At 47.3% G+C, this 21355-nt stretch overlaps 2 protein-coding genes across 3 annotated transcripts; one reads left to right on the top strand and one right to left on the bottom strand.

Annotated features, from left to right (window-relative positions):
* The first annotated feature begins 1761 nt into the window (after positions 1-1761).
* GARIN5A (golgi associated RAB2 interactor 5A) lies at positions 1762-21298 on the top strand. The gene is made up of 5 exons (XM_081838310.1): positions 1762-1921; positions 14184-14326; positions 15382-15566; positions 19595-19835; positions 21063-21298. Exons 2-4 carry the CDS (start codon positions 14243-14245, stop codon positions 19830-19832), a joined length of 507 nt encoding a protein of 168 aa, XP_081694436.1. The 5' UTR covers positions 1762-1921; positions 14184-14242; the 3' UTR covers positions 19833-19835; positions 21063-21298.
* Positions 4631-12402, bottom strand: EMC10 (ER membrane protein complex subunit 10). 2 transcript variants are annotated; one of them, XM_081838231.1, is made up of 8 exons: positions 12212-12402; positions 10840-10906; positions 9130-9242; positions 8200-8304; positions 7018-7199; positions 6090-6183; positions 5805-5894; positions 4633-4756 (listed from the first exon to the last, which is right to left on the bottom strand). In XM_081838231.1, exons 1-7 carry the CDS (start codon positions 12347-12349, stop codon positions 5811-5813), a joined length of 783 nt encoding a protein of 260 aa, XP_081694357.1. In that variant the 5' UTR covers positions 12350-12402; the 3' UTR covers positions 4633-4756; positions 5805-5810. The 2 variants fall into 2 exon arrangements, with proteins under 2 accessions (XP_081694356.1, XP_081694357.1); XM_081838230.1 differs by lacking the exon at positions 5805-5894 and having other exon boundaries at positions 4631-4756.
* Positions 21299-21355: the final 57 nt, after the last annotated feature.

The raw sequence follows: 21355 nt of genomic DNA, 5'->3' as shown, positions 1-21355 counted from the left end.
AAACCTATACCTCCAGGTGTTTTTGGACTGCCAACTTCCAGAAGACCTAGGCAGCCCAGCAGCAGTGGCAAGAGATACCGTATTTTTCGCTCTATAAGACGCACCAGACCACAAGACGCACCTAGTTTTTGGAGGAGGGAAACAAGAAAAAAAATATTGTGAATCTCAGAAGGCAGAACAGCAAGAGGGATCGCTGCGCAGTGAAAGCAGCAATCCCTCTTGCTGTTCTGGCTTCTGTGATAGCTGCGCAGCCTGCATTCGCTCCATATGACGCACACACATTCCCCCTTACTTTTTAGGAGGAAAAAAGTGAGTCTTATAGAGCAAAAAATACTGTATGCTGTCAACAGGTGAAGGGGGCTACAGGTCACCCCATCCTCAGGTCATTAAGCAGCAAGGGCTTTTACAGTTGCTGTTTATTTAAGGACTTGCTTAATTATGCAGCAACTGTAGCCATAGGAAGCAAGAGAATTACTTTGAGGTGCGTAAGTAGGCAAAATGCTCGGCACAAAAGTACAGTACAGCAGGTTTGGTGGAGGAAGATCTCTCTGTCCCTCCGCTACCAGCCCCCTCTTGGGGTTTTACTTACAAAAGCTGGCCTTGTAAATGGTGCCCTGACGCTGCCTGCATTGCAATGTTAAGGAGTCGGGCTCAGTAAGGACTCTTCGAGTCAGATATAAATAAAACAGTTGTAAGGTAGTTCAGTTCTTGACCTTGTCTTGTTCCAAGGACAAGGGGCTCAGGAAGCTGGGCTAGCAAAGGAGCTGGAGATCCCACTAGACCAACAGATCAATACTTCTCTGATCCCAGTGGGTAGAGTCTGAATGTACTTAAATCAGCAAAAAGGGAAAAGACTGGAGCAAGAATCTGGGGTTCTCTATGGCAGAGTAGGGTCCATTGGACCCTGCACCCGCAAGCAGGCTCTTTTGTCCTAAAACACAAGCACTGCTTACGTGAAAAAGAATAGAAACCCACTATTCATCATTCTTGCCCAGTGGAGCGCCCAAGTTGCAGAATCCGTCACAGCTATGAGCAGGAGAGATGTGCTGCTGCTGCAGCTGGTTATCTTTATTTAAAGTGCAGCGGTCTGGAGCCTGCCAAAGAGAAATGGGGCAGGCTACGTAGTTGCAGGTGCAGGACTGCGGAATCAGCAGCCTAAATGCCTTGGCCTTCCTCTGCAGGGAACAAAAGTTCCTCTGGTTTCTAGGTCTGGTGAATGCAAAGAAAAGCTCAGGGACAGATGTGCAACATCAGCTGAAACCTCAAGTATCCAAAAAAGTTTTTTTTTAAAAAAAAAACCCTCAAGTAAAACTCCCTGCACAGCATTCGCTTCCTTCCATAGGGGCATTTTAATCACCCCCTTGGCTTGCATCCAACTCACCAGTTCCTACAACTGCCCCAGTGAACCGCCTTGGAAGCAGAATTATACAATACAAGCAAAAGTACAGTCCTTCAGTTTATTCCAGGCAGACCGTTGGGGTAAGATACTAGCTGTGTGGAGGCTCATAGCCTACTCGCCGTATTAAACAGACATGGGGCCTTGGCGTGACTCCTAACTCTAGCCCAATCTGTTTCACAGACTCTCCTTCACACAGCTCCAAGCTCTCATCCCCACATTCAGTCACACGATCCTCCTGTTTCCAAGAGTTCTGGGTCCAAGCTCCGCAATTAGGCCACACCCCCTAGGGAGCCAAATACCTTCTGCGTTTGCCTTCCTGTGCATCTCACATTCTAGAACTCCTCCCCACTCCCAAGTTCTGTTCCTTTGTTGTTGCTGCGGCAACACAGGGACAGGAAGCTACAGGAAGCCCAGCTGGGCCACAAGAGTGACCCACAATCGTGAGGGACGCAGCATGGAAGAACACCGGCCAGGACCACCACAACGGGGGATCCATGCGTTCTGGGTTCTGGGTCGTAACAGGTAGGCAGGACAGTCTCGGCCAACGCTCATATATGGTTCACGGTAGTTGCTAAGAACTGGGAGTGGCTCATTTTGCCCAACAAGCAACAGGGACTTACTGTGTGTCTCTCTTACCTGTCACATCCTCCCCCTCTTAACTACTACAAGGCAACTAACCTGGAATATTTGGAACTATCTGGCAATGGTGCAGAAAGGCCCTGCTCTCTGCCTTGCCTTAGTTGGTTGTAGCTTCAGGGAAGCTGTTACTGCTATCTTGGCCCATAGCTCTTCACCTTTTTGTGGATGCGACATTCCTCACATAAGGGACCGGGGCATTCAAAGTGTTCCAAGGAAGCAGCACTTCACATTCCAGCCACAAAATCTAGCATGATTCAATGGAGGAGCAAAGTTCCTGATTAAACAAGCACACCAGTTCCACTCAAAGCCAGACATCAAGTCTGCAAGTTTCTCCAAGATGTTTCATCCATCTAGCTGAATGTTCTGCCTACTGAGTGTTTGACGCAGGGTTGGGCAGGAGCCTATTAGGAATGGGTTATTGACCTTATAGGCCAGCCTGGGAAACTAAAGGGTGAAGGCAACATTGCATAGCTGATTTGTTCCCCTGCTCATAAAGAGACAGGCTGCCTTCTTACAGAGGCCGGTTTAACCAGCCAAGGTTGATGCTGCTGCCAAAGCAAATGAAGTGTTTCCCACCGGCCACATGCCAAAGCCAGGCTCAGTGAAGCAGCAGCACAAGGCCCATGGTAGAAATGAGCCCATTCACATGGATGGGAAGGTAAACTCCCAGAGCCACTTTTTGAAAAGAAACTACTGACTCTTCTGCTGGACACTTCCTGCCCTTGCCTGCAACAAACAGCATCCGAGATTCATTTGGGATTTAAGTCCAGCGAGAGCAGTTCTCATCTCTGCCCCTGACTTCTAGGACAGTTTTTCCAACTGGGATACACCAGTGGGCCTGTGGCACAGCCAGCCCAGTACTTCTTCCTTGCCTGCCCTGCCAAAGCCTTTTGGTTTAACTAATGCCAGCAAGAGTCACTCTTTACATGCTGAGCAAAGGTAGCCAACAGAGAGAGGTTCAGAGGCAGGGAGGTTCCCCCTTTCTCAGGAGAAAGGGCCGGAAGTGTTAAAGAAAATTCAAAAGTGAGATAGAAAGGTATTGTTGATAAAATAATAATCACCACCACCAAACCAGGAAGAGAATGGGAAGAGGATTACAGGGGCTGCCATAGGAGGAAGTGAATGTAAAAGGACCAGAGGATGGATGAAAGAAATGGGCAACGTCGTTGTTTTCTTAGGAAGCAAAAGCAGAAGCTACAGGCGATGGCTAAAAATTACTTCAAGAAGCACATAGAAAGGGGAAAATAGCAAAGACTACGCTTCTCTAATTAGGGGGCTTGGATGAGCAAATTCTGCCTAAATGTTGAAGCTGCATCACAAAACTCCCAGAGCGAATGCCTGTGCTTGGCTTGAGAAAAGCTTAATTATGAAACTCCTTGCCACAAGGAAACCACTATGGCAAATAAAAGGTGAAGGGACCCGTGACCATTAGATCCAGTTGTGGCCAATTCTGGGGTTGCGGCGCTCATCTCGCTTTACTGGCCAAGGAAGCCGGCGTACAGCTTCTGGGATATGTGGCCAGCATGACTAAGCCGCTTCTGGCGAACCAGAGCAGTGCACGGAAACGCCGCTTACCTTCCCGCCGGTGCGTTACCTATTTATCTACTTGCACTTTGACATGCTTTCGAACTGCTAGGTTGGCAGGAGCAGGGAGCGAGCAACGGGAGCTCACCCCATCGTGGGGATTCGAACCACCGACCTTCTGATCGGCAAGTCCTAGGCTCTGTGGTTTAACCCACAGCGCCACCCGCGTCCCACACTATGACAAATAATAGCAAATTCAATGGATCAGATAACAGCATGATGCTGGTCGTTGCTAGTTTATGCCCAAATCTGCCTCCACCTGCCTCCATTTCGTGACCGGCTGTGCCCTGCACTACTAGTTTGTGGCTGACAATCCCAGTAATCTTTAGCCATCTCAGGCAGGTCGGCATGGAAAGTTTGAGAATCCTTGCTCTAGAAAATGCACAGAAGCGGATGGCTTGAATCCACCTCTTTCCTTGTCAGGACGGGAATTGGCAAAAACACACTCGGTTCCATAGATAGAGCTGTGGTACCTGGTAACTGGGTTATTTTGAGCATGCTGTCGGTTGTTCCTTTTGTTTTCAGTATTATCAGGAGAGCCAGCTGTAACTTATTGATTCCACCTATACATCTCTTCCCTGTACTACTGTTTTCAGCCTCATCTCCTCTGCTAGTAACAAAGGCATCCTACAAATATCTTCTACAACCTTTTCTTTTTAACCCAGCAAGCTCCTAGTCCTCATGTTTTCAGGGGTACAACAGTCTAGAATTGTGGACAGTTTCAGCTGCAGCGCTTGGTCAGATAACCATTTCCTGTTCTGAATCCTGAAGGCAAAATTTGAGTCACTCGGACATAAATATTAGAGTGCCCAGGGACACACACAGTAATGTGGTTACTTGGGAGCGAATCCACCTGGGTTGACAGCAGGGCAAGTTGGCATTTCCCCTCAAACTCCAGCAGCACTTATTTCATGATCAATCCTGGCCCTGCTCCCCCACAAATCAAAACTAGGAGAGATGCCATTTTCCTCCAATAATATTTATTTACACGATTACTTCCCGCAAGGTAGGAAAGACAGGTTCCCCTCACCGCCCCCCTCCCCCGGCACTGCCTCCATTGCCCCCTCCTTGTCCCCCCGCGTCAGGTGCTCCAGACATCATGAGGAACAGGACAATGGGGATGATGTACATCCACTGTGGGAGAAAGAGAAAGAGGTTACAGCTGAAAAGAGGCCCTCCCTCCTGTGCAATGCACCTGCCCCTTCCCTGAATTCTCCTCCTGGGCAATGGCAACAAGTGCCCCCACCACCCTCAAGGTCTGACCCACCCCCATCAGCCACTTCGCCTCCGGAAGAGGGTTCACTTGAAAACCAAAACGCCATTCCGTGTTTTGTATCCCTCCCTCCCCAACAGCACGCAGACACGGTCCCTTTTTCCAAATCCCAATCACAAGGTTCCCACCACCAGGGATTAAAAATGGTTAAGTCTCCGTGACAGCCAGTGGAAAGGGGGTTGTGCTCATGAAGTAGGAAGGACCTTCCACCAGAAATAGGGAATTTTGATTCTACCATGCTTTGGTGGGGTGCAGGGGAGCGAGAGCCTGGCAGGACGAAACGGAAAAGTACAGAGGAAGGGCTAGACTCCCGTTTCCATAAAATGAGCCTTGCTTTCTTTTCACAAAGAGTTAGCTATCCAACCAAGGGGAAGAGGAGTTGAGTTTCTTGACTCAAGGAGGGCAAGTAGTAGGTAAATGAAATCAAAACAAAATGTGGCAACAAGCTTTTGAAGGCTTTGGCTGTTATTGGAATGTACAGTACCAGGGACTAGAAAATGGAACACCAGCCCACTGAGTCAATCGATCCACAGGTGATGAATGGGGGAAGATGCATCTATCTACCTTAAGCACCCTCCACCTTGATAGACAGCAGTGGGGTGGGAAACCCAGGGCCCTCCAGATGTTACTCCTATAACATCCTATAACTCCCATCACCCCAAACCATGCTGCCTGGGGCTGACAGGGGTTGGAGTCCTTCATCTGGAGGGCCAAAGTTTTCTCATCTGTGATACAGAGGTTGTGAGACAGAAAGAGGCTTACAGGAAAGGCTTTTTTTGGTGGGGGGAGGGTGTCCTTTCAGGGAGATATTGGCGGCGGTGTGGGAGGGAGGGAGAAAGGGGAGCACCGAAAAGTATTGAAGGTGTGCAGGAGGAAGATGGAAGCAAGATGAGCTGAGTGTGGCTTTACTTTTGCTCAGGGCTGTCGTCCTGGCTCCCGAGGGGCCGTTGCAGAGCTGGTTGCTAGGAGAAGCACTGCCCCGCCCAGAATTAAATGCCACTGCAGGGATTGGGGAGAACAGATATCAGAGTAGGGAGCAGGGATCGCCCTCCACCCTCACCCAAGAGCAGTGCTTTGACCAGATTCAGAGTCAAGCCAGCAGTCGGACTCCTGAACTTATTCTGCATTTTTGTATGGAGGGGAGAGGAAGAGAAGGGAGGAGCTGGGCAGCTGCTCTTCCCCACCCCCACTTACATATTTGGCAAAGAAAGATTTCTGCTCCTGCGGATTCTTGGCTTTCTGAGCCTGCTCTTGTTCCATGCGTTCAATAAACGCTGCCGTCTCAGGGCTGCGGAAGAAAGCAAAAGGCTGTCAAAGCCAGAAAAGAGAGAGAGAGAGCGCGGAGGGAGGTGCAAATCCTCATGCTGCTGCTAAAAATAAATGGATTATTATTACAATATGTGATATGACAAACACATTTCAATACAGTGGTACCTTGGTTTACAATCATATTCCGTTCCAGATGTCCAGTTGTAAACCAAAACAGGTTGTAACCCAGGGCGCGCTTTCACCAATGGGGCCTCAAAAGAAAAAAAAGTTTAAAAAAAGTTGTAATCCAAAAAGTCCTATGGACTGCAAGAAGATCAAACCTCTCCATTCTGAAGGAAATCAGCCCTGAGTGCTCACTGGAAGGACAGATCCTGAAGCTGAGGCTCCAATGCTTTGGCCACCTCATGAGAAGAGAAGACTCCCTGGAAAAGACCCTGATGTTGGGAAAGATGGAGGGCACAAGGAGAAGGGGACGACAGAGGACGAGATGGCTGGACAGTGTTCTCGAAGCTACCAGCATGAATTTGACCAAACTGCAGGAGGCAATGGAAGACAGGAGTGCCTGGCGTGCTCTGGTCCAGGGGGTCACGAAGAGTCGGACACGACTAAACAACAACAATCCAAAACGGTTGCAAACCAAGGTACCACTGTACAGTTTTCTCCATGGACCAAGTAATAATATTAATAATACACAAAGCAATGTTCTGCGGTCCCTCCCCTCATTTATACAAGACATCTAAGCAAGTGTTCATCACCACATCTTGTGGCAGTGAGTTCCATGCATTTGTTACCTACTTTGCTGCCTACCAGAACCCCTGCTGCCAGCCCTGCCTAACTGCACACAGAGACTCACACAGCTGCTGGTATGGGCTGCTGGAGGAGGACGGTGGTATTGAAGAGCTCCAGGTCCACATCTTCCACCTCAGCCCCATGGCAGGAACTGGGCATGGTGACAATGGAGAGACCAATGATGTTGCCAGCGACATCCGTGTGAACAGTCAGCCTGTCTGACAGATGAGACTCCACCATGGAGCACTGCAAGGAAGGGGAAGACAGACAGAAGTTGTTGACCATCTTACCCTTTTCTCCAACGCAAACAAGCAATGAGACGCAAGCTGGCCTTCCTCGGCTCAGCTAAAAAACCACCGGTGGTGAGTAAATGGATCCCACAGCAGGCAATCCTCTGTCCAGAGACAGACACATTTTGAACTTGGCCACTGTCTTCCGACGTTCTGCCAGTTTCTTAAGATTAGAGGATAATAATGATCAAACCCCAAGTGCATGTGGGAGTTGGGTTCTTGGTAGCTGTGCCAACAAGGAAGGAGTTTCTTTCTTCTGGAGCAGAATCAGCCCCCTAGCGCCTTTAGGAAGCATCACAGACAAGTTTCTAACTTAGGAACCAAGCCAATGTTTCCCCACATTTCTGGCTCTCCCTCTCTCAAACCCCCACAAAAGATACATGTACCCTCAACCACTTCCAAAGCTGTCATGTGCCTAGGCTAGATACTTATTTAGCAAGTTTTTAGACTGCTCTTCCTTAAAAACAATTCCAAGGCGGGATACAGTGTAAAGTGTAAACACATAATACACAATGAAAACCAAGTACAGAAAACCTGTAAAACAATAAGCTCATCTTCACATACAATAATTCAATGGGGCAAAGAGGGGCAGGCTATGCAACTCCACATTCAGTGTGGCCAAAGGTCTGAGCGAAAACGTTTTCTTGCCTGGCACTGAAAGCCCATCAGGCTTTGTGCCAGTGCAATCTGTGAAGGGAGGGGACTCCACAATTGAGTGTCAGTATTGAGGATGCCCTCTCACATGTTGCCTACAGTGCTGCTAAGAAGTCACCTCTACCCGACTGTAAAGTCCAGGCAGGTGTATACGGGAGAAAGAAATCCACCCGTTTGTGGGTATTCTGGCAAAGAGGTGATGTCGGTCCAAGATGCTGGGCAGAATTCAGCTTCTCCATCTGCACTCTCCACATGCAGAAAAGTAGAACCCCTGCCCAGGGTTCCCCATGAATGGCACTCACCGCTCGGATGAAAGAGGTGACGTATTCAACTCCAGCCTCCTCCATGCTGCCTAGGGGCCGTCGTGGGATCCGCACACGGTACATCCCACCCTCTGTTGCCACTTCCTGGGGTTTGTGGAGAAGAGACACATAAGGAGAAAGGAAGCACAAGGAGCCCAACTCCCCCAAACCCCACCCCAGCTAAAGGAACCATATCAAGGTTGCACAATCAAAACTCAATGGTATTGGAATACATTTGATTAGTTCTGCATGGCTTATTTTGCTTTCAGATAGTAATTTAGAGCCTTTAAAAACATACAAAAGGAAATAATGGGAAAGTGAAGTATTTACAAACTTCTATCAGGAGAGACAGAAATTTGCTCCTTTTTAAAAAAAGGGTCCTTGGGATGCTACAATTCTGTTTCAGAGGCACAGCCACCATAAAAAATGTAGCATAAACACCAACAACTGGGAAACACTGGCCTGCAAGCGCTCCAATTGGAGAACAGCCTTTACCAAAGGTGTCATGGGCTTTGAAGACGCTCGAACTCAGGACGAAAGGGAGAAACATGCAAAGAGGAAGGCACACTTGGCAAACCCTCACCGTGATCAACTCCCGCCCGGAAACCTATGTCCCCATTGTGGAAGGATGTGTGGATCCAGAATTGGCCTCCACAGTCACTTATGGACTCACTGTTAAAACCGTGTTTATGGAAGACAATCTTACTTGGCTACGCGCGATCGTCAAAGAAGAAGACACACTATCCTGCTGGTAGCTGGCAGGTGCATGGCACACAACACACACTCCAAGTGCAGCACCACCAAAGTCCCCCTTCCATCCATGAGTCACCCTCACTAGAAGAAAGTCGCTCTCTTTCAAAGTGCCCCTTAGCTAACTGAGACTGCTTCTCCTGGTGAAGGCAAGGCTTCTCCTCTTCCAGCCACACTCACCCTGAGTTTGTTGCGCTCTTCCTCAGACAACTGCTTCTGGCTTAGTGAGAGGCTGGAGTCGGGGCCCACACTCCACAAGAGGGTGCCCCGCTTTTTGAACCGGATGCTGTCATCTGAAAGAGAAAGAAAATCCCACAGGGCCCTGGATCACGGTCAAACTCCGGTAGGATGAATCCCATGCCTCTTTCTGTATATACCTCCTGACCAGCAAGGCCCAGGTCTGGAGATCCCAAGAGTCTTAGTTCCAACTAGACCTCCCATCAGAAATCCACTGGTGCAACACATCTCTGTCCCTTCAGAGGTGGAATGCACACAACCATCAAGCCAAGCCCTACCAACACAATCTAGACCCCAGTGCAACACAAACAGAGAACAGGTGCGCACATAAGAGTTTACATAGGCAGGCACTGTTGAAGACTGAAACAAGAAATTGCTTGGTGGATTTTAAAACACGAATTTTTTTGGAACTTCTATTTCTGGAAGACAAATGTAGTCAAAAATTCTTGGGTGAAAGTAGGCACGTGAATGTGCTGGGCAGCTGCAGATGGACTCTTCTTTAATCCTTCCTCAATGCAGCAGTTGCCCCAATTGAGGGCAGGGGTGCTTCACTTCACCTTTCCCAGGAACTGGGAACAGAATAGAGGGGACAGGGCTTTCCCTCCTCTCAGCTAGCCTGGGAAACTCCAAGGCTTTCTAGTGACAGTACTGCTGGGGGAAACGGAATGGACAAGGGCCAGGGTTTTGCAAGAGTGCATGGAAGAGGAAAGTTATGATTTATGCTTTCATGGACTAGAGCCCACATTCTGAAGGAGAAGGCCTTCTCAAGCCTCACTTGCCATACCCAAAGCAAAATCCATCTACAAAGTAATCTCTTCCTCTTCTGCTTCACATACAACATTAGGGGTGACTTACACCCGACATCGCCTGTGGCAGGAGATAAATTCCAAGCTTGTATCTGGGAGGGGCACAACAGCAGAAGCAGCAATGTGCGGGGGTTCGTTTTTTAATGGATTTTTCCCCTGTTCCATCAGTTCATTAGTAATAGTGAACTGATGCCAACTGCAAATGCATCAGGCAAGCCTGGCAGTTTCAAAACTTTTAGCTATGTTTACAAGTAAAATAAGCATACTAAATCAAATCACTTTCTGGGATATCAGATTCCCCCCCCCCCCAAAGTAAACTGAAAATTCCCCAATGCCTATTACCTCATGCAAATTAGGGAAAATCTCCCCAAAATCCACATTAATGAACAAAATGCACCCTTCCTGAACCCAGTAGGGCCATCAGACCAGGAATCTCATAATAATTCTGCAATGCCAAGCCCCCATTATCACAAAATATCCAAGGTGAGTCACATGCATACAACTGCACACAAATGAAAAGATCCCCACATGTATACATTTATGAACACATGGAACGGACTCCCTCAGGTTGTTGTAGACTCTCCTTCATCAGAGGTTTTTAAGCAGAGGTTGGATGGCCATCTGTCATGGATGCTTGAGTTGAGATTCCTGCATTGCAGGGAGTTGGACTAGATGACCCTTGGGATCCCCTCCAACTCTACAATTCTATGATTATACAATATAGACATTCAGCTGAGCGTGTGTAGGTTGTGGATGAGCCTGATGCCATGAACCTTCACTCACCCTGGATATGTTGCCTAATCAGGCTTCACAAACCCTTGGGTCCATTCCTAACCCATCAACTCACCCAACTCAAATGAATGCTCCAGCTGCAGGTTCAGTCCACAGGCCTCAGTGTCACGGGCCTCACCTGGCTGGAAGGAACAAAGGTAGATCAGAGAGTGATTCTGATATTCTTTCGGCTTCTGTCCCCATCCTCTGCTGTGCCCCTGTTCTTTCCCATTTCCCACATGTATAACTACTATTTAACAGGCCTGGCACCTACTTTCTTAAAGAGCACACTGTTGATTGCCATGAAGCAAATACAACAAAGCTTCTCTATGCCAGTATACACAGCATGTCTTGCTTGGGAACAGACTCTTATAGATTTGGTGGCATACACTGATTACAAAATACTGATACTTTCATTCTGGGTGAAAACAATGGTCAATGCCAGAAAAAGCAGATTTATGACATGTAAATACAACTAAATATTATAGTACCTAAAAGACTGATTCATTGTGACAAACTTTTTTAGACCAAAGCTCACTTCAGATGCATAAAATGCCACTTGAGACGTTATAGTGTGGATGGAACAGGTTTTCCACCCATTTTAAGTGACTTGCAAGAAGTATGACACAGACTTTATTAGGTAAAAGTTCTGCTAAGTGCAAAGAAAAACACCTCTAGCCCCACAGCAGCCAGTTCAAGTCACTGGAAATTCACCTGTCCCAACCTGGTGATGCCAACAACACCCTGTGGAACTCATGCTGGAGCAGTTGCCTCATTTCTAAGCAGGAGCTCATTATGTCTGAAGAGAAAGCGGACAAGAGAGGCTGTTTTCCCTCTCTTATAACACTCAAATCAGACAACCAAGTTTCTCAAGCCCTCCGATGAAGCTGAATGCTAGGACTTTCAGGACGGGCAAAACAATGTACTTCCTCAGAAAGAAGAAAGCTGAAACCTCTGGAACTCACTGCCACAAGACACTGCAAGAGTCACAACCTGGTGCAGATCCAAACGTGGGGTGGGGCTAGACAAATTCATGGGAGTTAAGGCTACTAGTCATTGTAGCTCTATGTTACCTCCAGAATCTATCTGTATACAGTATACACTATACATTGTAAAGCACACCATGCTTTACAATGGGAACTGTAGTTTAAGGGGCTGGAAGTTAAGAAAACTACAGTTCCCAGGATTCTTTGGGGTGCGTGGAGGGGAAACGTGATTAAGCGTCCGTGGTGCGTACGCAGCTCTGAGAGGGCCGCTGCCCCCGTGTCCTGCCTATGGGGCTTCTCAAGGGCCCCTGGCTGGCCGCCGTACGAAGCCAAGCGCAGGACTAAGCAGGCTTCTCCTCTGACCCGGCAGACGCTCTTGAATACTAATCAGCCGGTCTCCCGGCAGCCAATCCCCGCTCGGCCCTCATTGCATATTAATTACCCACCCCTCAGGAGACTCACTCTGAGGCCAGACTCCCCCCGGCAGCTCCCGGGTCCGGCGGCCCGGGCGAGGAACGGCGACGACAGCAGGAGGAGGAGGGCGAGGAAAACCGGGAGGGAGCGGCGGGAGGGCCTTCCAGCGGCCCCCACGGCGGCCATTGCTCCCTTTTCCCCCTGTCACGTGACGGAGCGGGCCGCAAGGCACTATGGGAGGAGGAGCAGGCGTGGGTTAACCGAGGCGTCTCGGCCAGTCGAGAAGAGCCAATCGGAGGCCGCCGAAGGTTTGGCTCTCGCGCGCGTGCGCGTAGGGGCTGGACCTCCTCCCCTGAATGCTACCCGGTTTTAAAAAAAGGCGGGAAGCTTGCTGGGTGGACGCAGAACAGGTGGCGGCGGAGGGGAACCAGTCGCCTCCCAATAAATGTGCACTATTTAGGCTGCGATCCTATTGGCTTGAAGCCAGTACCAGATTTACATATAAGCTAAACAAGTTATAGCTCAGGGCCCCACTCTCTTGGGGCCCCCAAAAAAAATTTAAGAAAAAAAAAATAGATGTACATTTCCAAAATATAAGTTAAAAAACTAAATTAAAAAAAACCTACATACAGCAACAGTGTTTTATGTTGTGTAGGCTCCTCTGATGTAAGTCATGGGCCCCACCTGCTAGCCTGCTCCCTGAAATATCACTGCTTTGCTCATTTCTAGATATAGGCTGCCTACATTCTGCATGTGCAAATGGCTTTAGATACCTATTAGGTCCATAAATTACCATATAGCATATATTCAACACACAAAAACAGCGACAATTTGTTGTTGACAAAGGACAGCTGGTCATATAAAGGGCCCCATTACCTTCAGTAGCTTAGGGCCTCAGCAAACCTAAATCAGGCCCTGCTTGAGGCAAATTCTTTTTGGGGGGGAGAAGAAAGAACAAATGGGGGGTTTGTGCATCAACACGCTGCCTCCTCGACTGCCTTGCAGAGCCATGAGCCCTTTATTACTCTCCTCTTATTTATTTATTTATTTATTTATTTTGCCCAACATTAGCCACTGATGATTGGGGAGCAGTCTGCGGTTTCCCCGATGTCTGGTCAAGCAGATGAAAATCGAGACAGAAGGGGCTACTGTCTGTATTTCTGTTGCTTCTGTCCTTGCTCCATATGAATTCAGGCACCGGCTGCATTTTTAGGGGTTTCAGAATCAGTTTTTCCACAATTGTTCCTCCCTCCGCTTCTCAACATCGCGATGTCTCACCATATTGTGATGTTTGGCTGGTGATACATTGCAATGTTGAAAAGCTGACTTTGTTTCCCAATTGTCTTTTGTGACCAGAATAGAATTTCTTTTTCCCCCTTTTTTTCTTTTCTATAATTTTTATTAATTTTTATGTTTCACATTTTAGAATATTCATTGAAACAACCTTAAAATATCATGGACTTCCCTTCTCTTTCCATGGTTCATTTTGCATTGTAGCACCTTCCTTCAGCATAACATAAATCCCTGCATATTTTACATAAACTAAACCATTCAATCCAGTATTCCATTATTACATCCATCAAAACTCATCTACACTGTTGAATTTATCTTAATGCTGTTAAGATTTTCACAGCTGTACACAATTATTTCCTATATATTCAATAAACATTTTCCAGTCTTCTTTAAACGTATGTTCTTCTTGTTCTCTTATTCTATATGTTAGGTCCGCAAGCTGCACATATTTCATCAGTTTTAAGTTGCTATTCTTCTTTAGTTAGGATCTCGTTCATTTTCCATTTTTAGGAAACAAAACACGGGCCACAGTATTGGCATACATAAATAACCTTCATTGACACCTGGGAATTTCCATCTGAATTATCCCCAACAAAAAGGACTCTGGTGTCTGTTTTGTTTTTTTGGAAAAGTACTTTTAAACATTTTAAACATTAAAATAAAACACCAGAATAGGATTTCTTGGCACTTTCAGACTTTCCCCATATCCTCCTCCTTCTCCAAACAGGTTCTAGGCTGCAGTAGCCCGGACCGCTTTTGTGCCCACTGGATGTCCCAAGTTTTGGAATGGGAGACCTGCAGAGGTGCCTAGCTACCGGGGAATATGGCTTGCTGAAGGATTGTCCCCTGTTTGAAAGCAATTTCATGCAGGTGAGTTCGGTACTTGACTCGCAGTGGAGGCTGCCCCATTAGAGCAAACCCAGGTCTGCTATCAGCCAAATACACCTGCCTGCTTCATACTTAAGAGCCAATGCAGTGGGTGGCTCAGCCTGTCAGCTCTCAGGGCTGCCCTTGTAGAATTCAGCAGGGTGGGGGGGACAAAGCGAATTAGTTGGTTCCGTCTACTGTTGGCTTCCCTATTTTCCACCCCACCAAACACCACTGATATAACCCTGGCAGGCCCACTTGACTAAAAAAAGCTTGCTCAAATGTGTTGCAGTTGGTTCATCAACTGATTCATCTACATAAACATGTGTAGGATTGCAATACAGGCTGGGTGATGGCACTTTTCCTCTCCACAACATATTTTATGATCTTCTGGATTATAATGATTCTAAGTACATAAAATTCATAAATACATCATGTGGTTTTTTTAAAAAGTTACTCTGAGAATAAGATGGAGAAAAGAAGGTATGTAGTAATTATAATATGCAGCAGTAATAGATAATTTGAGGAAACCATGGAAGGGTGGAAGGGAAGTTGATTACCAAGGGAAAGAATATTTGAAAATGTTTGACTAATTGTCTTATATTTTTGGAGCTCATACCATCACACACCCCATAGTCTCCTTTGACTGGACTTAACTGTCCAGGGCTCCTTTACCTTATTTTTGGAAAATTTAGAAATATATATATATTTTTAAGCATCTGCATCACCCAGGAGATTGCAGCTGCAGAAATAAGAAAAGAAGATCCATTCTGTTGTCTGGAGAGGTCACTTCCTGCTTTGCATAGATAAATCTTGCACCCAATTTTGCGCCCAGGGCAACCATCCCTATGTCCCCCCCCCCCAATACACATTACACCACTGGGTTTCCTCGCCTGTGTTTCAGCTGCTACTAAGTGCTTGGGGAATTCCCTGAAGTTTGGGAGGACCAGATGTCTCTTTTCCTTGCTTTTAATAGTCCTGATGTGAATGTCGTCCCAAGATGTTCTTTAGCGACAGTTGCTGTGAAGGCATGAGAAAGGGAGTCTCTCTCTTCCCAGGTTACCAAGACAGGAGACATAGCCAACAGGGTGACCGTGGGCATTGCTGCCACCAGCCCAAGCCTGGAGCTGCCAGATCTCATGTTGCTGGCCCGACCCGGCTCATGCTTAACAGGGCAGTACCAGTGCGAGTGTCCCAATCCTGAAGCATCGCCAGGCCCCGACGATGAGCTGCAGCTCTTTGGGTAAGTCCCTTTCTCAGCACCCACAGCACTTGCCGCCCAGTCCTGGAGCATCCCTACAACTCAGAGGTAAGTCCCAAAGGTTCCAGTGGGTTTTGCATTTAAGACACTGTGTTCTGTTTTCAAGCCTGTGTTCCTAAGGTTCCACCTTAAATCATGGTGTAGGAGGCGTAGAGAAGGTCTGGAATCTCGAGGCTGCCTGGAAGTTTTGCTTCCAGATAATGTAATCCTACCCACTTACCATAGACCAGGAATGGGGAACCTGTGGCCTGCCAGATGACTCTCAGCATAACCTAGTTGCAACTCAGGACTTCAGTACCTACGGACGCCTCTCCCCAGGCACTGTGCTTGTCATTCTCTGTGTTCCCCCCTCTCTCTGAGATGCTCAGAGGGTGGCCTTTTCTGTGGTGGCTCCCCATCTGTGGAATGCTGTCCTCTGAGAGGCTCACCTGGCAAGATCATTACAGTCATACCTCATGTTACGTCCGCTTCATGTTACGTTCTTTCAGGTTACGTCCCGCGGTGACCCGGAAGTACCGGAAAGGGTTACTTCCGTGTATCGCCACTCGCGCATGCGCAGACGCGCAAAATGACGTCACGCACATGGGCAGAAGCGGTGAATTGCAACCCGCATGTGCGCAGATGCGCTGCTGCGGGTTGTGCTCTTTTCATGTTGCAAACGGGCCTCTGGAACGGATCCCATTCGCAATCAGAGGTACCACTGTGCGTGTCTTTAGGCGCCAGGCGAAAACATTCCTCTTTACCCAGGCCTTTGGCCATTAAATAATCTATGGCCTGTTAAATGTGGGGCAGGGGGCTGTTATTATAATAATAGTAGTAATGGTAGTAGTAGGAGTAGTAGTAATAATAATAATAATAAATTTATATGCCACCCATCTGATTGCTTTGGCTCAGCCACTCTAGGCAGCTCCCAACCAAAAAGAGTAAAAATAATAGCAATAGCAGAAAAGAAAGAATATTAAAAATAAATAAGTTTTTAAAAGTAAAAATAAAATAAAATCATTTTTATTAGTATGCTGTCTATTATTAAGGTCTGTATTATGTTGTTATTATGCTCCATAAAATATGATCTTAATGTGGTACACTGCCCTGGGATCTTTTAATAAAGGGCGGTATATAAATCGAATAAATAACTAAAATAAATAGTACTTGGCTGTGCTGCCTGGGGCTGGTGGGAGTTTTAGTCCAACCACATTTGGAGGACCACAAGTTCCCTATCTCTGCTTTAGATGGACAGAGCCTGGTTTCAATTGTGTGTCAGCATCCTCTGCACATGCTCAGAGTAATTCTCCAGCCTTTTCTCTGAGTGTGTTCAGGAAAACAACCCCAGGCAGATGCTTTAGAAACAGATTCTGGATACAACCAACATATTCAAGTTAACCTGTTTCAGTAAAAAGAACTGTGGTGCTTTAAAGACTGAACAGTTCCTGTGGCAAAAGCTTTCATGGGCTAAGTGGAAGAACATGAGTCGTGGGGAGTGTGTGAATTCAACAGTCCTTACTTTGTTTTTGTTACGGTTGTTAATATCGTTTTGTGGATTATGAGTGCTGTAATGCTTTGTGAATTTCACAATTTCTTGTGGTTATGCTATGTAGCCTTTGGAGAGGGGTGTTTTCTTAATAATGTATTATAGAAGGTGGTTGTTTTGCTGATGGTTTGCAATTGTTCCACTGATAGTTTGCTAATTATTTTATACAATTTATGTTGCGATTGTGAACTTCCATTATGTCATTATTATTTGTTGTTTGTAAGCTGTTAACTCGCGCGGGTGAAAAGTGGAAACATAATAAATAGATAGTAGAAACATAATAAATGAAATGAAGTTAATTGGGCCAGAGGGAACCTTATTGGTTACCCAGACATAGAATCTAAAAAACCCTGCAGACTGGAGGTTCCTCACGACTGAGGTAGATGGATCAATGGTACGTAGCAGTTTCAGAGGACTTGGGGTACAGGTGGCAAAGATGATATTTCTGGGCCTTCTCAGAAGGCCCTATGGATAAAGACAGTCTCTTAACTAAGGTAAGCCATTATATCTGCAATTACAGGCCAACCTCTTTCTCCAAATCCTGCCTTAGCCTTGCTATCTTTGGACATAGACCTAAGCTCCACCCTGCACCACAGAGAACTACAATCATCATACCTTGGAAGTCAAATGAAATCCATTCCGGAAGTTCGTTTGACTTCCAAAACGTTTGGAAACCAAAGCGCGCCTTCTGACTGGCAGCCAATCGGAAGCCGTGGAAGACATTCAGCTTCCAAAAATAGTTCGCAAACCGGAACAGTCAGTTCCAGGTTTGCAGCGTTCAGGAGCCAAAATGTTCGAGAAGTAAGCTGTTCAAAAACCAAGGCACTACTGTACTAGGTTTCTTACTGACCACAGCACCATATGCGATAGCTGAGCAACGGAAGATCCAGACTGAAATACCCCTGAATATACGGGAGAATAATATCTGGGATACAGTGATGCCCAAGTGTCTCACCAGACTCAGGAGGGCAGTTAAAGGCATCTCAAATAGAGACACCTTTCAAGACACAGGGGCCCCTTTCCTTAACTACGTTAATGACCCAAATCAAGACCATGTTATAACAACCACTCAATACTCTCAGTGGAGAGGTTATGTTTGAATGTTGAGTGTGTAAGTATATGTCTAAAGACAATGGATACAACAAGCACCCTTAGATGTAATAATAATAATAATAATTTATTTATATCCCGCCCTCCTCAGCCAAAGCTGGGCTCAGATCGGCTAACAACAATAAAAGTAACACAGAATTCTAAAATCAATTCATTCTAAAATCAATTCAAAATCAAATTAATGGCAACCATTGGGCTAGAGATCTATGAGGATTACCAAAGGAGGGGGTCAGCCTGTGCCTTGGCCAAAGGCCTGGTGGAACAGCTCTGTCTTGCAGGCCCTGCGGAAAGATGTCAAGTCCCGCAGGGCCCTAGTCTCTTGTGACAGAGTGTTCCACCAGATCGGGGCCACAGCCCAAAAAGCCCTGGCTCTGGTTGAGGCCAGCCTAACCTCTCTGTGGCCCGGGACCTCCAAGATGTTTTTGTTTGAAGATCGTAAGGCCTTCTATAGGACATACCAGGTACGAGGTAGGTAGGTACGAGGGTCCTAGGCCGTATAGGGCTTTGAAGGTTAAAATCAGCACCTTAAATCTGATCCTGTACTCCACCGGGAGCCAGTGCAACTGGTATAGCACCGGGTGAATGTGATCCCGCGGCGAAGACCCCGTAAGGAGTCTCAGCGCGGCATTCTGCACCTGCTGGAGTTTCTGGGTCAGCCTCAAGGGCACTGCTAGGTAAGTATTTAATGGCTATTGTGTTTGTTTAAAAGCAAATAAAAATTGTTAACCAAAAAAGATTAGGGTAAGCCTAAGCAGCTTGAGGGTTTTCAGGCTGATCCCCACCAGCACTTTGAGCTGAGACTACAGTGCAGCGGGGAGCACCCACGTGGAATGGCAACCGGTGACAACGGCCTGATTTCCGGAGCTGCCACACTGATGTGAGAGTGGCCCTTTTGTGCCACAGGAGGGTCTTGGGGAGCAGGTGTCTCACCCTACCTTCTCCTGTAAGGACGTGGGTGGCGCTGTGGTCTAAACCACTGGGCCTCTTGGGCTTACCGATTGGAAGGTCGGTGGTTCGAATCCCCGCGACAGGGTGAGCTCCCGTTGCTCTGTCCCAGCTCTTGCCAACTTAGCAGTTTGAAAGCCCACCAGTGCAAGTAGATAAATAGGTAGCACTGTGGAAGGAAGGTAAATGGCATTTCCGTGTGCTCTGGTACTTGTCACGGTCCTCCGTGCACCAGAAGCAGTTTAGTCCTGCTGGCCACATGACCCAGAAAGCTATCTGCGGACAAACGCCGGCTCCCTCGGCCTGAAAGCGAGATGAGCGACGCAACCCCATAGTCGCCTTTGACTGGACTTAACTGTCCAGGAGTCCTTTACTTTTACCCTTTACTGCCTTCTCCTGATGAGCACACTTCTTTCTCCTCCACCAGGCTTCTGCCCTTGAAGTTTGTCCGGATCTACATCCACGACGAGACGCGATACCAGCTCAAAATCCGCCTGGCCAACGGCCGCACCTTTTACCTGCAACTTCTGGCACACCCCCTCAAACAAGAGCATGTCTTTGGGCAGTGGGTACGGCTGCTCTACCGCTTGCGCTTCCACCAATCTGACGCCCCAGTCGCTTACGAGCAAGTGAACCAGCAGAGCCGCAGGCCCAGCAGACAATAGTAGGTGAGTCTTGGCTCGCTTCCCAAAGAAGCCAACGGATCCCTGGGTCCCAATTCACCAGGTGCACCAAATAACGAGGAAGCATCCAGATTCCTGGGGATGATGGTACATCAGGGGAGAGAGCAGAGGAGAGCAGTGGCTGCTCCTTTGGGCAGAAGGTGGCATGTGTGCAGAAAGTCCTCCACCAGCAATGAGCCTGGGAGTGCATACCCTCTGACATTTCTCTGAAATGGGGGCATCCTATTTATTTAATAATAATAATAATAATAATAATAATAATAATAATACCCCATTTATCTGACTGGGTTGCCCTAGCCACTCTGGACAGCTTCCAACATATATAAAATATAATAAAAGAGCCAGTGTGGTGTAGTGGTTAAGAGTGGTAGTCTCGTAATCTGGGGAACTGGGTTCGCTTCCCCGCTCCTCCACATGCAGCTGCTGGGTGACCTTGGGCCAGTCACACTTCTTTGAAGTCTCTCAGCCCCACTCACCTCACAGAGTGTTTGTTGTGGGGGAGGAAGGGAAAGGAGAATGTTAGCCACTTTGAGACTCCTTAAAGGGAGTGAAAGGCGGGATATCAAATCCAAACTCTTCTTCTTCTAAAACACTAAACATTTTTTTAAAAAAAACTTTCCTATACAGGACTGCCTTCAGATGTCTTCTAAGGGTTGGATAGTTACTTATCTTCTTGGCTTGGAGGATCGCATAACTCCATACCCTCCAACATTTCTCCAATAAAAATAAGGACGACCTACGGAAAAGCGGGACATTCCAGGATCAAATCAGAAACTGGGACGGTTTCTGTAAATCCGGGATTGTCCCTGGGAAATAGGGGCACTTAGAGGGTCTGGGAGTGGCTGTGTTCACATCCGCACCTGGCATTTAAAGCACTCCTTTACCACTTCCCCCAAGGAATCCTGGGAATTGTAGTTTGTTAAGGATGCTGAGAGTAATTAGAAGGCCCTTCACAGTTACAATTCCCAGCACCACTCTAGGAACCAGTTGTGACCACTCTGGAGAAACAGTTGATGAAGCTTCCAAGTTCTGAGGCCCAGCACACCATAGGCCTTGGCCAGGCAGTCAACAAAGGATTGCTAGGCCTAAGAGTATTATAGTTTCTGGGGAATTGCGACTTCTCAAGTGCGCTTTAGGATCTTCTCTATTGTTCATCTGCCTCCAACATCTCTGTCTCCCCCTCTCTCTGTTTTCCTTTGTGCTTTGTATCAGGAGGAAAAGAAAGCTTGTTCTCCAGGTGATGAAGAAGACAATGACTCTTGGGGAAACCAAGGATTTCTTTTATCTGTCCCCTGAAACTAATACAGAGGAAGGTCCCCCTCCCTGGCAGGCTGCCTGGCCCTGGACACCGTTCCTCCTCACGTGAAGTCGTCCCAACGCGCCCAAGGAGGAGACCGCACCCCCGTTTCTTCCCCCCTCACACACACAATAAAACCAGTGAACACAAATGCTGTCTACTCGGCTGATCTTTGGCCATTCCATCCCCTCAGACCAGCCTCAAAACT

Source organism: Podarcis erhardii (genome assembly GCF_964252035.2).
Source record: "Podarcis erhardii genome assembly, chromosome: 13".
Lineage (NCBI taxonomy): Eukaryota > Metazoa > Chordata > Lepidosauria > Squamata > Lacertidae > Podarcis > Podarcis erhardii.
The sequence above is the reverse complement of the archived record's forward strand: the minus strand, read 5'-3'. Positions and strand labels throughout refer to the sequence as shown.